The 23,157-nt window shown below is 40.3% G+C and overlaps 1 protein-coding gene across 7 annotated transcripts in view; it reads right to left on the bottom strand.

The window, feature by feature from the left end:
* The window catches only part of kcnj15 (potassium inwardly rectifying channel subfamily J member 15), a 47,321-nt gene extending 29,273 nt beyond the window's left edge, over positions 1–18,048 (bottom strand). For 4 of the 7 annotated variants that reach the window (XM_069888895.1, XM_069888897.1, XM_069888900.1 and 1 more), the window contains exon 1: positions 17,681–18,008. In XM_069888895.1, coding sequence (XP_069744996.1) covers positions 17,681–17,706 — 26 coding nt within the window. In that variant the 5' untranslated portion in view covers positions 17,707–18,008. Of the gene's footprint in view, positions 1–17,680 lie in introns of all 7 variants that reach the window. The other 3 variants (XM_069888896.1, XM_069888901.1, XM_069888898.1) reach the window with 3 other exon arrangements.
* Positions 18,049–23,157: the final 5,109 nt, after the last annotated feature.

The raw sequence follows: 23,157 nt of genomic DNA, 5'->3' as shown, positions 1-23,157 counted from the left end.
TTATGAATTACCTGAGTCTTGTTCTAGTGCTTTAATTACAGTAATTCCTAAAAATGATAGAGATCCTTTGAAAGAATCTTTGTTGTTAAATGATTATAAAATAATAGATTGGCTAAATTTTTACCAAAGTTGATTCATATTGATCAAACAGGTTTTATAAAGAATAGATATGCTTCAGATAACATTTTGCGCATGATTAGTTTGATTAATAGATTTTGACAATCTTTAGATCACCCGATGATGATATCCTTAGATGCAGAAAAAGCATTTGATAGAGTTGAATGGAATTTATTGTTTAAAGTTTTGGAGAAATTTAAGTTTGCTCCTTCTTTTATTGGTTGGATTAGGGCTCTATATAGTAAACCGGTAGCTAGAGTATTGACGAATGGTTTGATTTCGGAATCTTTTAAGTTAACTCGATCAACTCGTCACGGTTGTCCTTTATCACCAGTTTTGCTTGCGTTAGTGATTGAACCTTTAGCACAGTTGATAAGACAAAATACACAGATACAAGGTATGAAAGTTTTAGACGAGGAGTATAAAATTAATTTACTTGCTGATTATGTATTGGTGTATTTAATAAACCCAGCTCAGTCACTTTTACACTTGAAGGTATGTTTAATACAATATGGACGTCTTTCTGGATATAAAGTTAATTGGGGAAAAAAGTGAAATATTACCGGTAAGTGAAGGAGATTATTCAGTTTATAAGAATATTATTAATTTGAAGTAGACTGATCGAATTAAATATCTGGGTATAATTTTGAATGTTAATTATCAATCTTTATATAAATTAAATTATGCTCCATTAATGAAAAAAATTAAAACTGATTTGATTAAATTGAAAGATTTACCTATTAATTTAATGGGAAGGATAAATACAATTAAGATGAATATCTTTCCACGTATACAATATTTGTTTCAATCTATTCCATATTTACTTGATAAAAATTTTTTTGAGATTTGAATAAAATGGTTAGGGAGTTTTTATGGAGGGGTAAATTTTCGAGAGTAGCTTTGAATAAATTAACTTGGAAATATGAATTAGGGGGACTACATTTACCACATTTTCAAAATTATTATGAGGCAGCCCAACTTAAATTTATTAGTTCTTTGATGGATTTAGTACAGCCTCCTAGTCGGGCTAAAATTGAGATGGCAAGTATTTCTGAATTTGAAATACATCAGTTTTTGTTTAGGTGGAATATAAATTTGTTACAACAATATAATGTGCCTATACTAAAACATTTAAAGAAGTTATGGATAAAGAAAAATAAAATCATAGGCTCTAGGGTTAAATTATTGGCTTTGACTCCGTTGTATAATAATCAACTTATTTCTTTTTCAATACATAATCAAAGTTTATTGCATTGGAGATTTAAAGGTGTGAAAAATTTGGGAGATTGTTTTAAAGAGGGTAAGTTTTTATCTTTTAATCAGATGATGGAAGGTTTTGGTATTGATAAGAACTCTTTATTTCTTTATTATCAAATTCGATCTTTGGTAAGATGTATGTTTGGTAGAGATATGATTTTACATAAAATGACTAAATTTGAGACTTTTCTTATGAAGGTACCAGAGAAGGGTTATATTTCATTTATGTATCAAATATTACAGGATGGTATGGATAAAAAGGGTTGGGATAGATCTAAAAGTAAATGGGAAGCAGATACTGGTTTTATTTTTTCCGAAGATGATTGGTTAGATATCTGTTATGATAGCGTAACTAGATTGATATATGCTCGTTATGCAATGATTAACTATAATCTTTTTACATCAATTATACTTAACACCTGAAAAATTTTAAAAGTATGGTTTTCATGAATCAGATTTGTGTTTTAAATGTGGTGATACGGTTGGAACTTGTTTACATGCTGTTTGGTTAAGAATACATATACAATCTTTTTGGAAGAAAATTCAATCGTTTTTAGAATATCTGTATAAGATTAAAACAGTTTTAGATCCAGAAAAAATGTATTGCTAGTAAGTGGAAAGATACAAATATGATTGATATGATTGATATAATAATGAGATGAAATATTGTTTAATAATGGAAAAAATTATGTATGCTTCACATGATAATTATATTTTTTTATTAATAAGTGGCTGTTATACTCGGAATATTTACATTTCAATTTATATTGATTAGATTTTAATATGTATATTTAACTTTTTCTTTAATATTCTTTTTTCTTTTTTTATGGCTCTCCTTAGGAGAGTTGGCTGAAGGGGTGGGGTTCTTTTTTTTCTATAAAAAAAACATTCATGTTCATGTTTAATTGCTGTATATGTCATATTATTTGTTTTTTGAATGAATAAAGTTTAAAAAAAAGTCATGTCCCCTCATAACTTCTGCTCCAGCGAGAACAGACCGAGCTTCAGTGGTCTCTTCCCGTAACTGAAATGTTGGAGAGAGTACAGAGAAGATTTACCAGGGCAGCAAATCCTGGGATAGAGGGGCTAACATGAAGAATGTTTAGAGGTTCTTGGAATATATTCATTGGAATATAGAAGAATGAGAAGAGATCTCATAGAAATATATTGAATACTGAAAGGATTGGACAGAGTAAATGGGAATAAGATGTTTCCCTTGGTGGGTGAATCCAGGACAAGAGGACACAGTCTTAGAATTAGAAGGTACCCATTTAAAACGGAGATGAAGAGAAATTTCTTTCGCCAGAGGGTCATGGATTTGTGGAATTCGATGCCACATACAACTGTGGAGGCCCTGTCATTGAGGGAGTTTAAAGAGGAGATTGACAGGTATCTAATTAGTCAAGGTATCAAAGGATATGGGGAAAGGCAGGAAATTGGAAATAGAAGTGATAACAGTTTAGCTCAGGGTGGATTTGCGGAGCAGACTCAATGGGTCGAATGGCCTACTTCTGTTCCTTTATCTTGTGAAGTAAACATCCAATAGTAGTTTAGAGTGCAGAAAGGGACAAGAGTAAATAAGCAATGGGTAACATTTAAACAATTAATATGTATTTTATGACAACTACCTACGTTCAGCACAAAGTCCAAACAGGAAAATTAGCCCAACTATAATTAACAACTAACTGATGCTTACAGATGGTGCGACATCAAAGGTAAAGGTTTTTTTAATGTTGCCTAAAGCAACATTACCGAAGGCAATAAACCTGGATATTTGGGAAATGTCCACTTTCAGTATAGGAGGACCGAGGTATTGATAGTGAGAAATCTGAAAACAGATTATAGAAACTTTTATGGGGTTATAAAAAGGAAAAAAACTATGTGTTCTTAAAGGTGTCAAATTATATTTGTGCTCAGTATAAGCAATTGCAGGAATATTATATAAATATGTTGTTTGTTTCACTTCTGGAAATGGTACAGAACAAGTCTAGAGTAAATTAAAAGGTGAACGAAATGAACAACAGTTTAGAAATAGTTTTAGAGAAATCAATGGAACTGAAAGTCAAGGAGATTCATTCCAAGGATTTGAAATAATCATGAGCGGAGATGATGGTTGCATCGATTGTCCTCGTCTAAAATTCCATAATGCCACAGATTCTGGAATAGTTCTAAAGACTGAAATAAAAACTAACATAAAACTACTATTTAAGAAAGGAGAGAGAAATGAAGTAGGGAATGTTGGACTGAATTTGGAAAATACTAAAAACTATTATTACTATATATATTAATAAGAGGACTGGAAAATGATAAGATTGGGTAGAGACAACACATATTTATGACGGGGAGATCATAATTTGAATGATCTGTTGGAGATTGTTGAGATTCCAGAGTAGAAAACTCTTTGACTGGGATAGAGAATCAGAGGGTACAGATTTAGGGCACACACAGAGAGTCGTGGATAAGTGGAATAGCTGCCAGAGAAAGTGGCAGAGGGGCATTCAATTGTGACCTTTAAAAAAGGTTTAAACCAGGGGTGGGTAACATTTTTTAAAAATTTACATTCCACCTTAGGTATTCTTTATGCAATAAGTGCTCTGTTATTGGCAAGGAGGAAAAACCCAACACCCAACCCCAACCCACCAATTTTCCGCTGCAACCGTGTCTGCCTGTCCCGCATTGGACTTGTCAGCCACCAACGAGCCTGCAGCTGACGTGGACTTTTACCCCCTCCATAAATCTTAGTCCGCGAAGCCAAGCCAAAGAAGATTGGTAAGGAATTGTTCAAGGTGGTATGTAAGTGGGAAGGGAAGGTTGAGAACCACTGGTCTAGACTTCGGTAGTTGGAAAGATATTGGAATCGATCCTCAAGGACGAAATTATGGAACACTTCGAGGTGCATGGCCTGATAGGTCCAAGTCAGCATGGTTTCATGAAGGGAAGATCCTGTGTGACCAACCTAATGGAATTTTTTTGAGGACAAGGGAGAGGCTGTGGATGATGTGTATTTGGATTTTCAAAGGGCCTTCAATAAGGTGCCACATAAAAGATTGCTTAAGTAAGATGAGAACACATGGAATTACTGGAAAAATAATAGCTTGGATAGAGCATTGGCTGATAGGCAGAAAGCAAAGGGTGGGAATAAAGGGATTCTATTCTGTTTGGTTGCCTGTTTTGAGTGATGCTCCGCAAGGGTCAGTTTTGGAGCCACTTCTTTTTACTGTGGATTAAATGGTTTCGTGGCAAAATTTGCAGATGACACGAAGATAGGTGGTAGAGTATGGTGCAGAAGAAATTGAAAGCTTACAGAGAGACTTGGACAGCTTAGGAGAGTGGGCGAAGAAATAGCAGGTGTGATATAATGTTGAGAACTATATGGTTGTGCATTTTGGTCGAGGAAATAAATGGTCAAATTATCATTTGGATGGGGAGAAAATTCAAACCTCAGAAGTACAAGGGACTTGGGGGGTCCTCATGCAGGATAACTTGAAAGTTGACTGCCAGCTTGGATCAGTGGTTTAAAAAAAAGGGAAATGCTACGTTGGCATTAGTTTCAAAGGGGATTGTGTATAAGAATAAAGAGGTGTGGATGAGACTCTATGGGCCACTGGTGAGACCTCATTTGGAGTATTGTGTGCAATTATGGGCCCCATATCTTAGAAAGGATATAGCAAAGTTGTAGAGGGTACAGAGGAGATTTACCAGAATGATTCCAGGAATGAGAATAATAACATATGAGGAACGCCTAGCGGCTCTTGGGCTCTATTCATTAGAATATAGAAGAATGACAGGGGATCTCATCGAAACATTTCAAATGATTAATGGATTGGACAGAGTGGAGGTAAATAAGATGTTCCCCTGTTGGCTGATTCCAGGATAAGAGGGCACAGTCTTAGAATTAAAAAGTACCAATTTCCATTGGAGTGATGGTTCTCAACATTTTTCTTTCCACTCACATACCACTTTAAGTATTCTCTATGCCATAGGTGCTCTGTGATTAGTAAGAGATTGCTTCAGGAGGTAAGTGGGTAGAAAGAAAAAGTTTGAAAACCACTATTTTTAATTGTACCTAATTGACTCGTTATGTGCACAGTTTCATAACTCCAAAGGAAATGGGCCAATGACAATTTTTCTCAAGCAAAATATTTCAGTAACAATTAGGTTCAAGAGTGGTGATTCTCAACCTTCTCTTTCCACACACATACCACCTAAAGCAATCCCTTACTAATCACAGAGCACTGATGGCATAGAGATTACTTAAAGTGGTATGTGGGTGGAAAGAAAAAGGTTGAGAACCACTGCTTTGGAGTTATGAAACCGTGCACATAACAAATCAATCAGATATGATTAAAACTGGTTTCAAGCTTTTTCTTTTTCTCATACCCCTTAAGCAATCACTTACTAATCACAGAGCACCTATAGCATAGGGATTGCTTAAGGTGGAATGTGAGTTTTAAAAAAAAAAAAGATTGCCCACCCCTGGTTTAGATGGATAAGAGGTCAAATGCAGGTGAACAGACCAGCTTGGAAAGCCATCTTGGTTGGCATGGACAAGTTGAGTTAAAGTGCCTGTTTCCATGCTATAAAACTCAATTATTCTAGAAAGGGAACCAGTGGATATGTTGTATTTAAACTTTCAGAAAACCTTCAACAAGTTACCAAATAAGAGGTTATTATACTGGTATTAACAGAATATTGGTTAAAGGATAGAAAACAGACTACAAATAAACAAACCATTTTCAGATTTTTAGATTTTATTGTCAGAGTACATACATAACATCACATACAACCCTGAGATTCTTTTTCCTTCAAGCAAGGCAGAATTACCACTAATTGGTAGTGCAAAAAATAAACTGTACACAGTGTAAAACATGTAAACAAACAAATAACTGTAAACAGATAATGAATGTTAAATGAATTGACTGCAATACAAAGAGAACAAAAAGAAAATCAATGAAGTGTACAAGAAAGAGTCCTTAAATGAGTCTCTGATTTATATGTACGAAAGTGCGGGTAGGAGTGGGGGGGGGGTGAAGAGTTTGCAGAGGGGGATAAATACCGACTCTGTATGTTACATGAATGTTAAAAAAAATGATTATATGGTTTGAATTTTATGAGTCTGTGAAAAATAAAATAAAATATTCAATAAAATGAGTTTCTTATTGAGTCTGTTGTTGAGGAGTCTGACGGTAGAGGGGTAGCAGCTGTTCCTGAACATGATGGAGTGAGCCTTGTGACAACTATACCTCTTTCCTGATGGCAGCAGCGAGAACAGAGCGTGCGCTGGGTGGTGTGGATCTTTGATGATTGCTGCGGCTCTCCGATGGCAGCATTCCCTTTAGCTGTATTCAATAGTGCCTGTGATGTCCTGGGCTATGTCCATTACCTTTTGGAGGACTTTACGCTCGGGGGTATCGGTGTTCATACCAGACTGTGATGCAGCCAGTCAGCACACTTTCCACCACACATCAGAAGAAATTTGCCAGGGTTTCTGGTGTCATACCAAACCTCTGTAAACTCCTGAGGAAAGTAGAGGTGATGACGTGCTTTCTTCATGATGCCATTGGTGTGTTGGGTCCAGGAAAGAGCCTCTGAGATGATGGCTCGCAAGAACTTAAATTTGGGTCGGGGTGCTGTGATCAGCTGCAGGGTTCCAAAATTTCAATGTTTATGTTTAAGCAGGTATAATATTTCCAATAGATTTGCTGATAATGCTAAACTGAGTGCTGATGTGACTAAACAAAAGGTTACAATGTATGGTTACAAGCTATGGTTCTGCAGAGCCTATAGCACAGGAGAAGTTATAACTGTATGCAGGTTAGCTCAGAAAGAACACGCTCTTCCCAAAAAGAACGACACGAGCCCCAGTTGAGTGTAGTTAATACTGAGCTTTATTGGGCTCACAGCCCTGCTTTTATTCTCAAGCTGCGGGGTGTGGTCAAATCCCTCTCAGTACTGATTGGTGCGTTTGTGATCTGCTTTTCCTGATAGGCCAGTTAAGCTCTTTTTGGATGTGACCAATTGGAGGGCAGCGCTGCGGGCCTCATGCAGCCTGCTGGATCATCACGTTCGTCCTTCATTTTGTGAGGCCCTGTGGGGTAGCTGTAAAGGGCTGCCACAGCAAATAGGTTTCAATGAGATAATCAACAGGGCAATTGCATGGCATGCAAAATATGAAAAAAAGAGAAAAGTATAAAAATGTAGGATAAAAGGAAGTAAAAGATCGTGGTGTTTCCAGGGATCTGAGTATCCTATGTGAATCACTGAGCAGTGATATGAATATAAGGGAAGCAATTAGCAGGGCAAATGGTCTGTTGTTCTTTTCCGAAAGAGGGATTGAATACAAGAGTAAAGGCTGCATGTAGCATTACACGTAGAACATTGTCTCCCTACTGGATAAAGGATACATTTGAGCTACAAAAAAGTTAAGCAAATTGAGTCCTGGTATAAATTGGGATTGTACTATGAGGTAAGATTGCATCAAGTCAAGTAAAGTGTTTGCCATCCGATTGCGTGAGTATAACGTGACAAAAAAGCGTTCTGCAGTCCTTGGTGCAAAGCATGCAGACACACAACCAGGCACAACACACTTGCAGACAAACAGCACAAGTATTCATATATACAAATAAATAAATATTGTTTCATGAATATGAAAGTCTCAGGTGGTTAATGTGAGCAGTTCATTTGGTCGTTCAGCATCCTCATTGCCTGTGAGAAGTCTGGGCCTATATTCTCTACTGTTTCTGAGAGATTATTTCACGGGATTGATAGAAATGGTGTTTCTGTTAGTTGGGGTATATTAGAACGAGGAGTCACAAATTCAACTTAAAAGCTCAGCTATTCATAACCGAGAAGAAATTTCTGTTCATAAATAACAATGAATCTTTGATGTCTTTAGATATTAAAGGAGTTGAGCTGTCTGATGAGAAAGGAGGATTAAAAATAGGATTAGGTATTATTTACTATCAATTCAACCAAACCAATCCACTCCAGCATTAATGATCCATTCCTACCTTCTCCCAAGTCCTGCTAAATCTATCATCCTAACCCTCTGCTCCCTTTTCTCTCATAAACTGGTCCAACCTCCTCTTAAATGCATGGAAACATTTGCTGCACCACATTTCCACAAACTCACCAAACTTTGGCTGAGGAAGTTCTTTCTCATGTTTCCCTTTCGATTTCTTGGCAATTATTTTCCATCGATGCCCTCTATTTAGGTCTTTTCCCTAAAATAAAAATGTGCTCTCTGCAACCACTCTATGAAAACATCATTATAACCTTTAAAGGCCTCTATTATATCACTCTCAGCCAAAGAGGAAAGAAACCAAAGTCTGTACATCTTTTCCTGTTATGTATATCATCATATCTCTGGCACAATCCTTTTAAATCTTCTCCAACCCTCTCCAGCGCCTCTATTTATTTTTTTAATTATACGGTGACCAAAACTTCATGCAGTTTTCCAACCAAGGTTCAATAGAGGCTATTTGTTTATTATTTTTCAAGAATGAGCAAGTACAGTATTATTATTCATTCCTGGTTGTCCTTCAGAAGGACTCTTTTTAAAGAAAAAACTGTTGCAGTCTTTCTGGCAAAATAACAGTTGAGCAGGGAGCTCCCGGAGTTAGCTCAGTGACAATGAAAGAACATCAATATTTTCTAAGTAAGGATGGTTGTTTAACTTGCAGGTGATGATGTTACCAGGAGCATGGTGTTTTCGCTCTTCTTCATGGTAGAGGTCTTGGGTGAACATAGAACATTACACCACAGTGCAGGCCATTGATGGTGTCCCAAGCTATATAAATCTAATCCACAACAATCTCACTTTCCCAATCTGTTTTTATTACATCAATGTGCCTAACTAAGAGTCTTTTAAATTTCCCTATTATACCTGCCTCCACCACCACCCCTGGCAATGCATTCCAGACACCTATTGCTCTCTGAGTTTAAAAAAAACTTAACTCTGATATCTCCCTGAAACTTTCTTCCACTCACTTGTCCTCTGGTATTCGCTATTGTTGCCCCAGGAAAAAGGTGTTGGCTGTTTACCCTATCTACTGTATGAGACATGCTGTCTGAATAGCCTTGATAAGTAACCTCAGTGCATTTTAAAGGTGGCACATACTCCAGACGCTGTGTTGATAGAGATGAATGTTTTTAATGGTGGGTGGCATGGCAAGCAAGCAGGCTGCTTTGTCCCGAATAGTGTCACAAGAAGCTAAGAAAATCGGAGCAAGAGTCAGTCACTTGACGCCTCATGGCTTCCCTTACATTCAATATGATCATGGCTAATCTGCCCCAGGCTTCATCTTTTTTACATGCCAGTTCCCTATAGCCCTACATTCCTGACCTCTCAAAACTTTACCTGCTTCCTTCTTAAACATCCTCACTGATCTTGTCTCCACACCATTAACAAAAATTGCACCAGTGACCCACGCCAATTCTCTGTGGGCTGCAGAACCACCCCCAACTACCTTTCCTGTTAAATACTTACCTTCTAAGCACCTCATTGAAAGACCCTTAGTTTTGCACTTTATTAATTTTTTTTCTCTCTCTGTATTGCATGGTTGTTTACATTTCTTTATTTGTTTACATGGGTACGTTGAGTACAGTTTTCTTTTTCACTACCTCATAGTGCAATCCCAATTTATACCAGGACTCGATTTGCTTAACTTTTTTTGTAGCTCAAATGTATCCTTTCTCCAGAATTCACTAATTCTGCCTTGCCCACAGGAAAAAGATTCTCAGGGTTGTATGTTATGTCAGGTATGTATTCTGACAATAAATCTGAAATCTGAATTGAAATTTACAGAGATTCACCACTCTCTAGAGAAGAAGTTCCCATTCACTTCACTATTAAATTACTTTCCATTAATCTTGTAACTATGAAACTTGTTTGCCCACTGGTGGAAACAGTTCAATAATTGACTCTAGCTCCTTATGGATCTATGTATTCTAAGATTTAGTCACTTGAAAGGATAACCCTTTCAACCCAGGAATTAAGCTAGTGAATCTCTTTTGGACTGCCTTCAACGTCAGTATGATCTTTCTTGAATAAAGGGACTTTCCGGAGAGCAGTGGTTCGCAACCTCTTTCTTTCCACTCACATTCCACCTTAAGCAATCCCTTACTCATCACAGAGCACTGATGGCATTGGGATTACTCAAAATGGTATGTAAGTAGAAACAAAAAGGTTGAGAACCACTCTTCTAGAGAATGCTACACTCAGTGAGGCAAATGGAGAGTATTACATCAAGGCTCTGAGAGAGGCCTTATGGATAGAGAAAGGAATTTGGGGCTTCAGAAGGTAAATCACTTGCCACAGGATTCCCAGTAGACACTGAATTTAGCTGAGGCAGTCAAGTTTATCATCAGTGGTGGTTCCCTGGATGTTGAAATAAACCATCTGGCATTTAAAGTCTGACTTGGCATACATCAAGATCCTGCCTAATCTTCTATCTCAGCACTATTTCCCATCCCTCTATTCTCTTCATGGAGGGAGGCTCGGCAATGGTGTGCCATTGAATGTTTGTGTTTGGTGGTTAGACTTTTTTTTTGGAGGTGATCATTGCCATTTACTTTAATGACAAATATTATGTACCACTTATCTGTCAATGCCTGAATGCTACATACTTTGAAGAAGGGCTCAGGCCTGAATCTTGGATGAAGAAGTAGAGGAATGGGTCAGTAAGTTTGGGGTCCAAATCCATAGATCTCTTAAGGTCATTGCACAAGTTGATAGGACGGTTAAGAAGGCCTATGGTATGTTGGGCTTCATTATTTGGGGGATTAAGGTCAGGAGTCATGAGGTAATGTTGCAGCTTTATAAGTCACTGGAGAAGCCACACAGAATACAGTGTTCAGTTCTGGTCACCTCACTGGGCGGCACAGATGACGTAGTGGTTAGTGCAGTGCCTTTAAAGTGCAAGACTGGGGTTAAAATCCAGCACTGTCTGTAAGGTATTTGTACGTTCTCCTTGTGTCTGCATGGGTTTTCCCCAGGGGCTCCGGTTTCCTCCCACCATTCGAAACGTACTGGGGGTTGATGTTAATTGGGTGTAAATTAAACTATATGAGTACATGGGCCGAAATGCCCTGTTACCATACTGTATGTCTAAATTTAAAATGTTTAAATAACAGGAAAGATGTGGAAGATATGGAGCGGGTGCAGAGGGGATTTACCAGGATGTTGCCTGGATTGAAAAATATGTCTTGAGGTAAAGTTAGCAAAGCTAGGTCTTTTCTCTTTGGAGTGAAGTATGAAAGGTCTACAAGATTATGAGAGGCTTGGATGTACCTTTTTTCCAGGGCAGAAGTAACAAACACAAGAGGACAGGGGTGGTACCGAAGGCTGGAATATTAGGGCCATTTAAGACACTCTTAGACAGAGAAAAAAATAAGAGAGTTATGAGGTAGGTAGGGAGGGTTTAATGTTTTTTGCAGTATGAATGGGTCAACACAGCAACATGTGCTGTAATCTTCTATGCTGTGTTGTGTGTGGAGGAACGTGACCTCCCTGCCTGTCTGGAATGTGTGTATCATGGGTAGTCCTCCCCATCTGGAACTTATTCAGAAGTCATATCACACAGTCAATCAAAGTTGGACTCTGGTCACCCATTAGTGCACACCTTGCCATTGGCTTATTCAAATCACCTGGCATTATTGGCAGATTAGCACTGCATATAGTACCAGCACACTCTCTCTCTCTCTCTCTCTCTGCCTCGAGGTCCAAGCCTCAGACACCGCTCCATGCCAGGTCACTACTGTGGATATTGCTGGAAAGGCCATGGGTAAGATGTGCACTACACTGAACCTGAGCCGTAGTATTGCGATAGATCAATGCCTGCAGTAGAGCTGCACCTCTCACTGATCAGGGGTCCGGGAGCATGTGAGCTGGGTCGAATCGCCTTTGTGAATTGGTAATTGTGTACCATTTAACGTCCTCTCCTGTTTGTTTCCCGTGTGTTAATAAAAAGTTACAAGTGATTGAAACATGTGTCTGAATGTTACTTCCCTTTCTATAGGTGTATTATCACTTTTGTTGTAATTCTGATCAGGAATGCTTATCACTTTTTCCCAACCCCTCAATTTGGCAACAATCACAAATTTAATGTGTGTTTTTTTTAAATTCCAGATTCTAAACAGAATTGTGCCAACGCTAATTCTTGTGGCACGCCAATGCCATGGGAATAACTTCCGTTTATTTCCACTTCTAGGTTTCAGTCCTAAGTCAGCTGGTAAGCCATTCTTTAACTGCACATTTTCCCATTATTTTACCTGCTCTTAACATTAAGCTCACTGACCTATAATTCTCTGTACATATTAAAATATTGTATTAACTGGCATTATTTCCCAATAGATTTAAGCATGTGAAATAATGCTCTTCTTTCTCTTCCCTTCATTATTTTAAAATGTGATGCAATTCTTTATTTATCCCCTGTTTACTTCATCTACTTAATAGGTCCCATTTTTCTACTTCATCACTGAATTTTGTGTCCATCTGCTCTATTATGTAACATAGCTGCCCATCTCCTTTACACCAGGCGACATCGGCCTCTCTTTCCTTTAACAGTAATATTGACACCCCAAATAGTAGAATTTATAAAATGGTTTTAATTTGTTTTTACAATTCTTGGCTATTCAATTTCAAAGTTCCTTTATCGCCATTCTAATTTTTTTTACCATGTAGTCCATTGTTGTCACTGCAATTACTGAATGGCTTTTTCCTCAATTATTATTTGATGTCTTCATTTATCAAGTGTTATGAGTAATATTTTTTAGACATACAGCACGGTAACAGGCCCTTTTGGCCCACGAGCTCATGTTGCCCAATTAACCTACAGCCCCCAGTATGTTTTGTACGGTGGGAGGAAACCGGAGCGCCCGGGGGAATCTCACACAGGCATCGGGAGAGTGTGCAAACTCCTTACAGACAGCGTGGGATTTGAACCCCCACCCCAATCATTTGGGTTGCGCTAATGGCTACACTAGCCATGCCACCTTTAGCAGATCATATTTCTTTTGTGCACTCTGTTCAACATTTCAAATGTTTCCTACTGTTGATAAACAATGGGGCGGCACGGTTAACGTGGCAGTGTTACAGCACCAGCGACCCAGGTTCGAATCTGCCACTGTCTGTAAGAGGTTTGTACGTTCTTCCCGTGTTTCCTCTGGGTGCTCTGGTTTCCTTCCACTGTTGCAAAATTTACCGGGATTGAAGGTTAATTGGGAGGCTCGAGCTCATGGGCTGAAAAGGTCTGTTACTGTGTTAGATGCATGTCTGAATACTGTTTGTCAAATATTGTTGCCTGCTTTTTGAAGTTCTCAATCCATCAAAATTAGCCCTTTTTTTCATCATCTCAATAATCATATTTTTTATTAAGGAATCAGAATTTATTGTCGTGAACAAGGTATGTGTTGTTTACTAAGGCCATTATTACCTCAATATTTCCCTGCTTGTACTTTACTTCATTCTGCAATATCAGATCCAATGGAGAATGTTCATTGCAGGACATTTTACACTGTGGGTTAAAAAGGAATCCCATTTGTACTTCAGCATCTCCATTATTCCCTTTACTTTTCTCAAGTAACCAGGTGCTGCCACTTAAAGCTAGATGTGGCAGGACACCAAAGATTTGAGCCAAGCAATTAGTTATCAGATTGCAGTGGCTCATCAACAAAGAAAATTTCATGTTTACACCTGTTAAAATACACACACCACCATAAATATTTTGCTATCTACATGGAGCAATACTTCTGGAAGATTTTGTGTGTCCTAGATTGTTAATGTGCTAAAAATAATATGAAATGCAACACCAATGTCAGCCGACACCGTGATTGCAATAAAAACACACAGAAATGCTGGAGGAACTCAGAAGGTCTCCCAGCGTTCAGGGGAGATAAAGATATATTACTGGCGTTTCTGGCCTGATCCCTCCTTCTTCATAACATGAAGAAGAGCTCAGGCCTGAAACGTCAATAATATATCTTTATCTCCTATGGATGCTGTGTTTTCACTCAGCTGGAGGGACTCCAACGGGTCAATCAGCATCAGTGGGTGAAAAAGAATAGGTGTTTTGGCTGAAACCATGAGGGGTTTCGGCTGGAAACATCAACCATTCCTTTTCTCGCATTGATGCTGCTTGATCCACTGACTTCCTCCCAGCAGATTAGAGTTTAGCTTCAGATTCCAGCATCCACTTCATTCGGGACTCAGGTATACCAGCTTGATAATTTATCCACAATGACCTCTTTCCCCTTGTGTCCTGCACAAACTGGTAGTTGTATTGCCTATGTAACAACAGGAACAACATTTCAAAATCGAAGTACAGTACAAATCCGATTATCCAAAATCAGATTAACGAAAATCCTCATTTATCCAAAATTATTTGGATCCGGAAGTGATGTCTGTTCACCTCTGAAAACTTCTGGATAAATGAGGATATCCGAAAGAATCAGAAATCCTCAGTTTTCTGAAATTTTTTGGAGCTGAACTGACCTCACAGGTTGTAAAAGAAATTCACCCAACATGAAATTAGAACATCAGTTGTTCTCGTTTCAGTTAACTCCCTCCCCTTTCTCTTTCCATTTCTTCTTTACCTTTCCCTATTGACTTTTCTCTCCAAGTCTCCCTCTCAAACTGTGCGCCACTTTCTCCCAGGTGCAAGCGGTCGGAAGAATCCCTTGTCCTGGCATCATTAAGGAGAGTGGCCTCCCAGGAAGGAGCGGGGACCTCTGACTCCCAGGCAGGAGCAGGACCTCAGTGCAGAGGTGTCAGTGATCATTGGCGGCAGTTGGGAGGGGGAGTGTGCACAGGTGAAAACTGGGTCTGTGTTAAGCTCCATCATCAAGAACCAGGATGCGAAGCCAGAACAGCCCCTGCTGGAATGAGCCTATGGGGAGACAGGAGCCCGCCGACTTGCCAGTGAGTGTTCCACCAGCCCAGGAAGCCTCCCCAGGTATCGGCAGCAGAGGTGGGGACATGTCGGGGATTAGCAACCACGGTTGGGAGGTCTCGGTGATTAGAGGCAGCACTGAGGAGGTGCCAGAGATCGGCAGCGGCCAGGATATTTTTGGTGAGAAATAAACATTATTTTCATACTTTAAAAGCCTTCCCTTGTTGTTTGTTGTGGTTTAAACACTGATACAAGTGATCTGCTATTGCTACGGGGCTGTTTTTAAAAAAAATGACCAGTTATCCAAAAAATTCAGTCTTCCGAAATAGGTCCGGTCCCGACCATTTCAGATAGTCGGAGTGGTACTGTACTTGTCTGGCTGTAAAGAACATTGGAAAGAAACAAAATCAGAAGGTGCCCTATAAATAAAATGATCTACTTTATCTCTAACTTTAAAAATTATATTAACAGTTAGAGGTCAGTAAGCCATGTGCCTACATATTTTAAGTATATGAAAATAAACATGCCAAACCTTCTGTTTTGAAAAAAAAATTACATTTAATTCCAAGCCTCAAGGCATCCAATTTACATCTAACTAAGCATTTTGTAATGCAATTCTAATTCTTCAACCATATGTTTGTCAACTGAATTAACATCTCCCCGGATGCCTGTCATTTTTTGGTTTGATGATGCTTGGGCAAATCCTGGGGAGGCATGGCTATTAAGGTGATGTACTATTTAACTGTCCCCTCCCTCCCCCCTGATCATCTTCACTAATGTCATTTACCCACTAAACAACATTAACTAGTAAATGAGCAATTTAAATTCCAGCTAAATTTCAGTTTGACAAAGTAACTGAGATCTTTTTCCACTTTAAAGTGCCATACAAGTAAAAATTATTGTTGGCAAGAAATAAAACATTTTAAATAAACCACAGATGTACTTTTCTCAGTATTATATTTTTCTTCATATTATTTCACCCCAACTAATAAAGTTATTTTCTTTGACTGCAACTTGATTAACGGTAGTTCTGTTTCTCTGTCTCAGTGGTGTGCCTGCTGTTTGAAAGTGGTCTGGACTTTTACTGCCATCCCAACCTATCTTTTTCCAACCGTGATGAGTTTTATGTGGACAAGTGCCATCTCACGTTCGTGAAGGAGCTAACCAACACAAGACTTTGAACCCAGCATTACTTAAGGCAAGTGGTGGGGCCATCCTTGTTGTTTTTAGAAGATAAAAGTGCGTAAACGGTCACCTTGCCCCCAACATGTCAACAAAAAGATCCACTGAGAGAAATAATCGGTCAACATTTTGGGTTGGGACTCTTCGGTGAGACTAAAGTGGGAAGGGGAGACGGTGGGAGGAGGGAGAAGGAAGGGTGGGTGTTGGGTGGTCCCAAAAGGTGATAGGACAGGAAGGCAAGGAGGTGGAGAGACAAGGAAAGTAGGGGGCAGGTGGGGTTTGGAGAAAAGTCAGATGGAGGCTGTTGAACCCAATGGGGAAAGGGTGGTGGTGGTGGTGGGGGGGTAGTGGTACCAAAACTTGGAAAACCCATTGGGTTCTGGGCTAGCCAGAAGAAATAAGATGCGCTCTTCCAATTTTCGATCAGTGTACCCTGGCAATGGCTGTTTCCGATAGAATATACCCTGACCACAGTTCCAAAACACCACTTTGGCTGCAGAGAACTTTGAAATAACCAAAGCAAGAAAAAGAAAACTGCTGCCCACCTTAGGAAACCAAAACCAAACATTTTTTTTTCCTTAAAAAAACCTGAAATCTAAAGCTTTATGTTGGCGAGGGAGGATGGTTCAAGAAAAAAGTTGACAGTCGTAATACTTAACTTTATTTCCACGCTTCTGCACACGGCAGAGAAATCCAGTCCTCGCACCCATTCAAATCAGGAAGCAGGACTCTTGCAGAAAGAGGAGACTTTCTTGCAATCCTGTCTCTTTTTTCATTCAACTCGATTCTCGCACAAAGCAAATGAGGAAAAGGGGTGGGGGGGGGGGAGGAAATCGCGGTATTGTGGCCACTTCTTTTTCACTCCTGTCCTTGCACAGGACATAAACAAATCAGAGCTCAAACAGCCAAACGAGGAGGTTTAATCCCTCAGGACGATTCATTAATAAACTTGCAGAACACTTCTTTTTAAAACAAAAAGTTGATAGGCCGGTATTCACGTTGGACACAATTCTGAATCGAAATTCCCCCTCTGGAGAGAGAGGAAAAAACAAGCAATGTTCTGCAATGTCAAACGCTGGCAATTTAATGAAGTCCCGTAACAGCAGAGATCAGGGCATCAGATGCAATACATCGGGGACGGGGCTGGGGGTTCCAGAATTGCCATCACGAGAAACAAAGGAAACTTTCAAAGACGCGAGTCCAAGTCTCGAAGTGAGTTGAAAAGTTTCTCTTACCTTGAGAGAGTCAGAGAGTCATCCATACGGTCTGGCTTGAGTTACAAGGCAAGCGATCGCACTTCAGACACCGGTAAATGATTTCGGTTTCAAGGGGGTTTGCTTGGGGAAAGGCAACCAGTCCCGGGGACGGGTGCTACCTGCGGGAAGAGGCATGGGGAATGGGAGGTTTTATTTCACCGCCCCCCACCCTCCCGTCTCCCAGTGATGTCATTGACCCACTGAGAAACTTTGAACAAAAAGAACAAGTTCCATGCTCACTTTAAATTCGAGCTGAATCCAAACCCAGCCCCCGTTGCCCTGATATCAGTTAACACTTCATTTCAATGTTCACCTTGAAAATCCTCAAGCGTCGACCCCTCTCACTGCTGTCAACAAGCAGCCAAGTCACAAAGTATGCGGAAAAGAGTTCATAGAAAACGGGCTGAGTTTGTAAGAAGGGGTAGGAGACACACGGTGAACGTCTAGTGAGAGGGAGCAAGAGGTTGAGATTGAAATCAATTCATTATATTTTAACATGCATTGGTTTACATCCCGAAGGAAGTCGGTGAATGTTCACAGGGGCATGAAACTCATTACCGATACATTTGGCGGATTTCGAGGCCCCGCTTGTGCCAAACAGGAAGATGTGAAGGTTTCTTTCAATAACACTATTTTTTGGTCAAGTTTGTGTTGCCAACCCAGGGCGTTAAGGTTGCAATCAGACACTTTAAAAGAACAAAAATCCCCAGGAGTCATTCAAACGCAATAGGATTTGTTTTAAAGCATTTCTGAGGACTTCCAAAATCTCATCTGGTCATGGACACTGAAGGTCATGTGAAAAGTTAACTCTGTTTCTCCGGCTCCAACTGATGTCCCCCCCCCACCCCAGCATTTTCAATTTTTTTTTACTATTTAAAAAATGGCAAGGCTCAAGGTGAGATTTATGCTTAATACTGACACCAGAGTGTCTGGAATTGTTTCAATTAAGTAAAATGTTAAAAATCCATTGAAAATCGTGAAATAATCCTTATTCATATATTTCATAGTTGCAACTGTTTTACTTCGCAGACTTTCTGACAATTTTTAAATCCTGCAAAAGATCTCATGCCATTTTACTGGCCCTCCATTCCCTGTTAGATCGCCTGGACCATAAGAACACCTACATCAAGCTGTTACTCAATGACTACAGCTCAGCGTTCAACGCCATCATACCCACAAAACACGTCCAAACTAAGGGGTCTGGGTCTCTGTTTGCACCTGGATCCTCAACTTCATCAACAGCAGAACCCAATCGGTGTGAATCGGTAAAGATCCATTCCTCCGTAATGACTATCAACCACAGGGGACCTCAAGACTGTGTGTTTAGTCCACTCTGCTATCTCCTGTACATCCTTGATTGCATAGCTAAGGTCAGCTCCGACACAATCTACAAATTCACTGGCAACACCACTGTTGTTGGCCGGATAACTGGAAATGATGAGTCAGAATGGAGATCGAGAATTTCGTTGGGTAGTGCCAGAACAACAATCTTGCTCTCAGTGTTAGAAAGGGGAGGCTAAGGGACCTGTTCACATTGATGAGAATTAGTGCCTTCAAGTTCCTGGGAAGTCAGTATTTCAAAAGACTCCTACTGGAACCAGCACATCAAGGCAACCAAGAAGAAGGCACACCATTGCCTCGATCTATTGCGGAGCCTGAGGAGATTTGTCATGTCGTCGAATACTCTATCAAACTCTATCAGGTGCGCTACTAATTACATTACAGCCTGGTCTGTTCATTCGACTGCCCAGTATAAGGTAGCAAACATAGCCAAGTTCATTGTGGACCTTGTCCTCCCATCTATTAAAGACATCTGTGTGAGGTACTGCCAACATCAAAAAGGTCCCCCATCACCCTGGTCACAACTTTTCCTTGCTGCTACCTTCAGGAAGAAGGTACAGAAGTCCAAAGTCCAACACATCTAACAGTTTCTTTCCAATGCCTATCCCGCTCTTGATCCTCTCCTGAGTGCACTAGATATTCCAAGATAGTCCAACACCACAAAAGCATTGTCTATACAATTATAATACCACTTTTTTCTTGCACGATGATAACTGTGAATATTTATGATCTATCTCTTGCATTTGTTATCACTTTTTAATCTAATTTAATGTATACTATTGTTTTTTTAATGAAGTTCCTGTTCGGATGTAGCAAGTATGAATTTCAGTAGATATGCACATTGTACAATATACTTGACAATAAGCTCGTTACCATAATCCGAAGCTGCGATGGTGAAATTGCTGTAGAATGGAAAATTCTGGTGACTTTGGAACTAAAGTTAATGGCAGGCAGAGGACTGGCCAAAATGCTCTATTTGCTCTTGTCTCTGCAATGTTCCTGTACTCTTAATCAGTCAGACCTGTATCAGATATGCATGGAGCCTTGCTGAGCATCAGATTCCAATAATTGTCAAGGATTGCAAAAGTGTGGACAGCTTTATTCTGCACAGGGTGGTTGCATCATGGTCTGGTTTGGAACAAAAGATGGCAAGCCTAACCAAGTCCATCACTGGCACTAACTTCCATGGATGATTGAAGACATCTATGTGAGAGCCTGCCACCAGAAGATAGGGGGTGGCGGGGGGGAAACATCATAAAGCCTCATATCACCCTGGTCACGATCTCTCCCATCAGGCAGAAGGTGCAGAAGTCCAGCACTTCTAGGTTCGAGAACCATTTTTATCCAGAACTGCTCTTAACCTCCCTGAACTACCCTAATCCTAACCATAACCCATAACCATCACCCAGGGCCACCAAGTCATCTGTTGAAACATCACCTTTTTTTCTTGCGCTAACTAGAACTCTGAATATTTATTTATTTATCCTTTTTTTTTATTTGTTATCCCTTTCTCTGTCTTGGCATATTGCTGCAATTTAATGCACACCATTTAAATTGCTGTCTCCCAGTGGTTCTCAGCCTTTTTCTTTCCACTCCCATACCACTTAAAGTAAGATTACTTAAAGTGGTGTGTGAGTGGAAAGAAAAAGGTTGAGAACCACTGCTGATTCCTATGTACCTGCTAGGCTGAAGCAAGTAAGAATTTTAGTGCATCTGTGCATTGTATTGATGGATACGATGATAAACTCTCATTGCTCATTAGCCTTGCCTGCTGGCATTGCAGTGCCAATAATACCTTGTGCACAGAAATCATCCAGCAAGTAAGTGCAGCGCTACTGTAATTAAACTTCACTTGTTGCCCCAGGCTGATTTCAATCAGTGTTACCTTGTCTTGTCATTAACTGGTACAGAAGCAGCCAGTGCTAGAAATGCGCAGTGGATCGAACGCATTGGCTGGAGCTGTGGCCCAACTGGTAGGGTGATTGAATTGCCAGACTAATAATCACCAAATCTGGACTATCTACCCAGAGCCCGAGTTCAAACATTGTCAAGGTAACTGTGTCATTTTCATTCATTTAATCTTTGGCTTGGCTTCGCGGACGAAGATTTATGGAGGGGGTAAATGTCCACGTCAGCTGCAGGCTCGTTTGTGGCTGACAAGTCCGATGCGGGACAGGCAGACACGGTTGCAGCGGAAAATTGGTGGGTTGGGGTTGGGTGTTGGGTTTTTCCTCCTTTGTCTTTTGTCAGTGAGGTGGGCTCTGCGGTCTTCTTCAAAGGAGGTTGCTGCCCGCCGAACTGTGAGGCGCCAAGATGCACGGTTTGAGGCGAGATCAGCCCACTGCCGGTGGTCAATGTGGCAGGCACCAAGAGATTTCTTTAGGCAATCTGCAGAGAAATGAACATTATGATAACATGACAACTGCTGGATTATTGCAAAAAACCCATTGGGGTTTGTTAAACCCTTTGAGAAAGAAATCCTTACGAGGTCTGACAAATGTATCACTCCAAACCCATCATGTGGTTGGATCTTCAATGCCCTCTGAGACATCAGTCTGTTCTACCATCACTGCTATTTTAAAACAAAGAAAGAATAAAACTAAATGAATCACTCAGCATCAAACCTTGCATTCAGTCAACAACCAGGAAGGCTTTTAAACCAACGTGTCAACTACTGTCTTGAAGTGATTAATGACAGCAAACAATCTGCACAATAAATGTTAGGGTATGAAGTGTACAGGAAGAGAGGGGCCCCAGTGCACTGAACCACAGTCAACTTCAGGTGGCATAAGTTGCAGATAAGATGGCTGGGAAGGTAAGTGGGGTACCAACTATTGTTGATTGTAATGCAGAATCTTCTTTCTTTGGCTTGGCTTTGCGGACGAAGATTTATGGAGGGGGTAAAAGTCCACGTCAGCTGCAGGCTCGTTTGTGGCTGACAAGTCTGATGCGGGACAGGCAGACACGGTTGCAGCGGCTGCAGGGGAAAATTGGTGGGTTGGGGTTGGGTGTTGGGTTTTTCCTCCTTTGCCTTTTGTCAGTGAGGTGGGCTCTGCAGTCTTCTTCAAAGGAGGTTGCTGCCCGCCAAACTGTGAGGCGCCAAGATGCACGGTTTGAGGCGAGATCAGCCCACTGGCGGTGGTCAATGGGGCAGGCACCAAGAGATTTCTTTAGGCAGTCCTTGTACCTTTTCTTTGGTGCACCTCTGTCACGGTGGCCAGTGGAGAGCTCGCCATATAACACGATCTTGGGAAGGCGATGGTCCTCCATTCTGGAGACGTGACCCACCAGCGCAGCTGGATCTTCAGCAGCGTGGACTCGATGCTGTCGACCTCTGCCATCTCGAGTACTACGACGTTAGGGATGAAAGCGCTCCAATGGATGTTGAGGATGGAGCGGAGACAACGCTGGTGGAAGCGTTCTAGGAGCCGTAGGTGATGCCGGTAGAGGACCCATGATTCGGAGCCGAATGCAGAATACATGGTCATGCTAAAACTAGTTAAGTCATGGGTGGAATAAAGCATTCAGTTCTGGTCACCAGAAAGGGTGTGAGAACATTAGAGAGAAATCAGAAGAATGGAGGTCTAAGTGGGAGGATTACTTCACTAATCTGATATTGTTTTCTTTGGCTAACCTGAGATTTAATTAAATGGTACCACATTTTGAAGCTTGGCAGGGGTGAATGGGACAGATCTAATTCCCTCAGCAGTAATTCATGAGTATAGATTTAGGATATCAAGTAAAAGGATGAGAGAGAAGTTGATTTTTATGCACATAGTTACAGGGATCTGAAACTTGGTGGCTGGAAAGTGGGAGTGATAGGAACTCTTGTATTAAAGTAATTGACAGAGTACTCCAAGTTTCTAAATTTACAAAGCCTTGGTAAATTGTGAAGTGGGATTGGAGTGAATAGTTTTTTTGATGCATTGGCATAACACTTTGAATTTGATTAAAATTTCTGATTCCATAATCATATCAATAAATCTACAGACAGATACAGACATCAAGGCAGTGGCAAGCTTTGTGAACCACGTCCAGATCCTCCTATCCTTCCGCACTAAAAATCTTAAGAGTGTGCCATCAAATGAAAAGGCTGCTCAATCATCCTTTGTGAA

Source organism: Narcine bancroftii, chromosome 7 (genome assembly GCF_036971445.1).
Source record: "Narcine bancroftii isolate sNarBan1 chromosome 7, sNarBan1.hap1, whole genome shotgun sequence".
Classification (NCBI taxonomy): domain Eukaryota; kingdom Metazoa; phylum Chordata; class Chondrichthyes; order Torpediniformes; family Narcinidae; genus Narcine; species Narcine bancroftii.
Note: the sequence above shows the minus strand (reverse complement) of the source record. Positions and strands in the feature narration are given on the sequence as shown.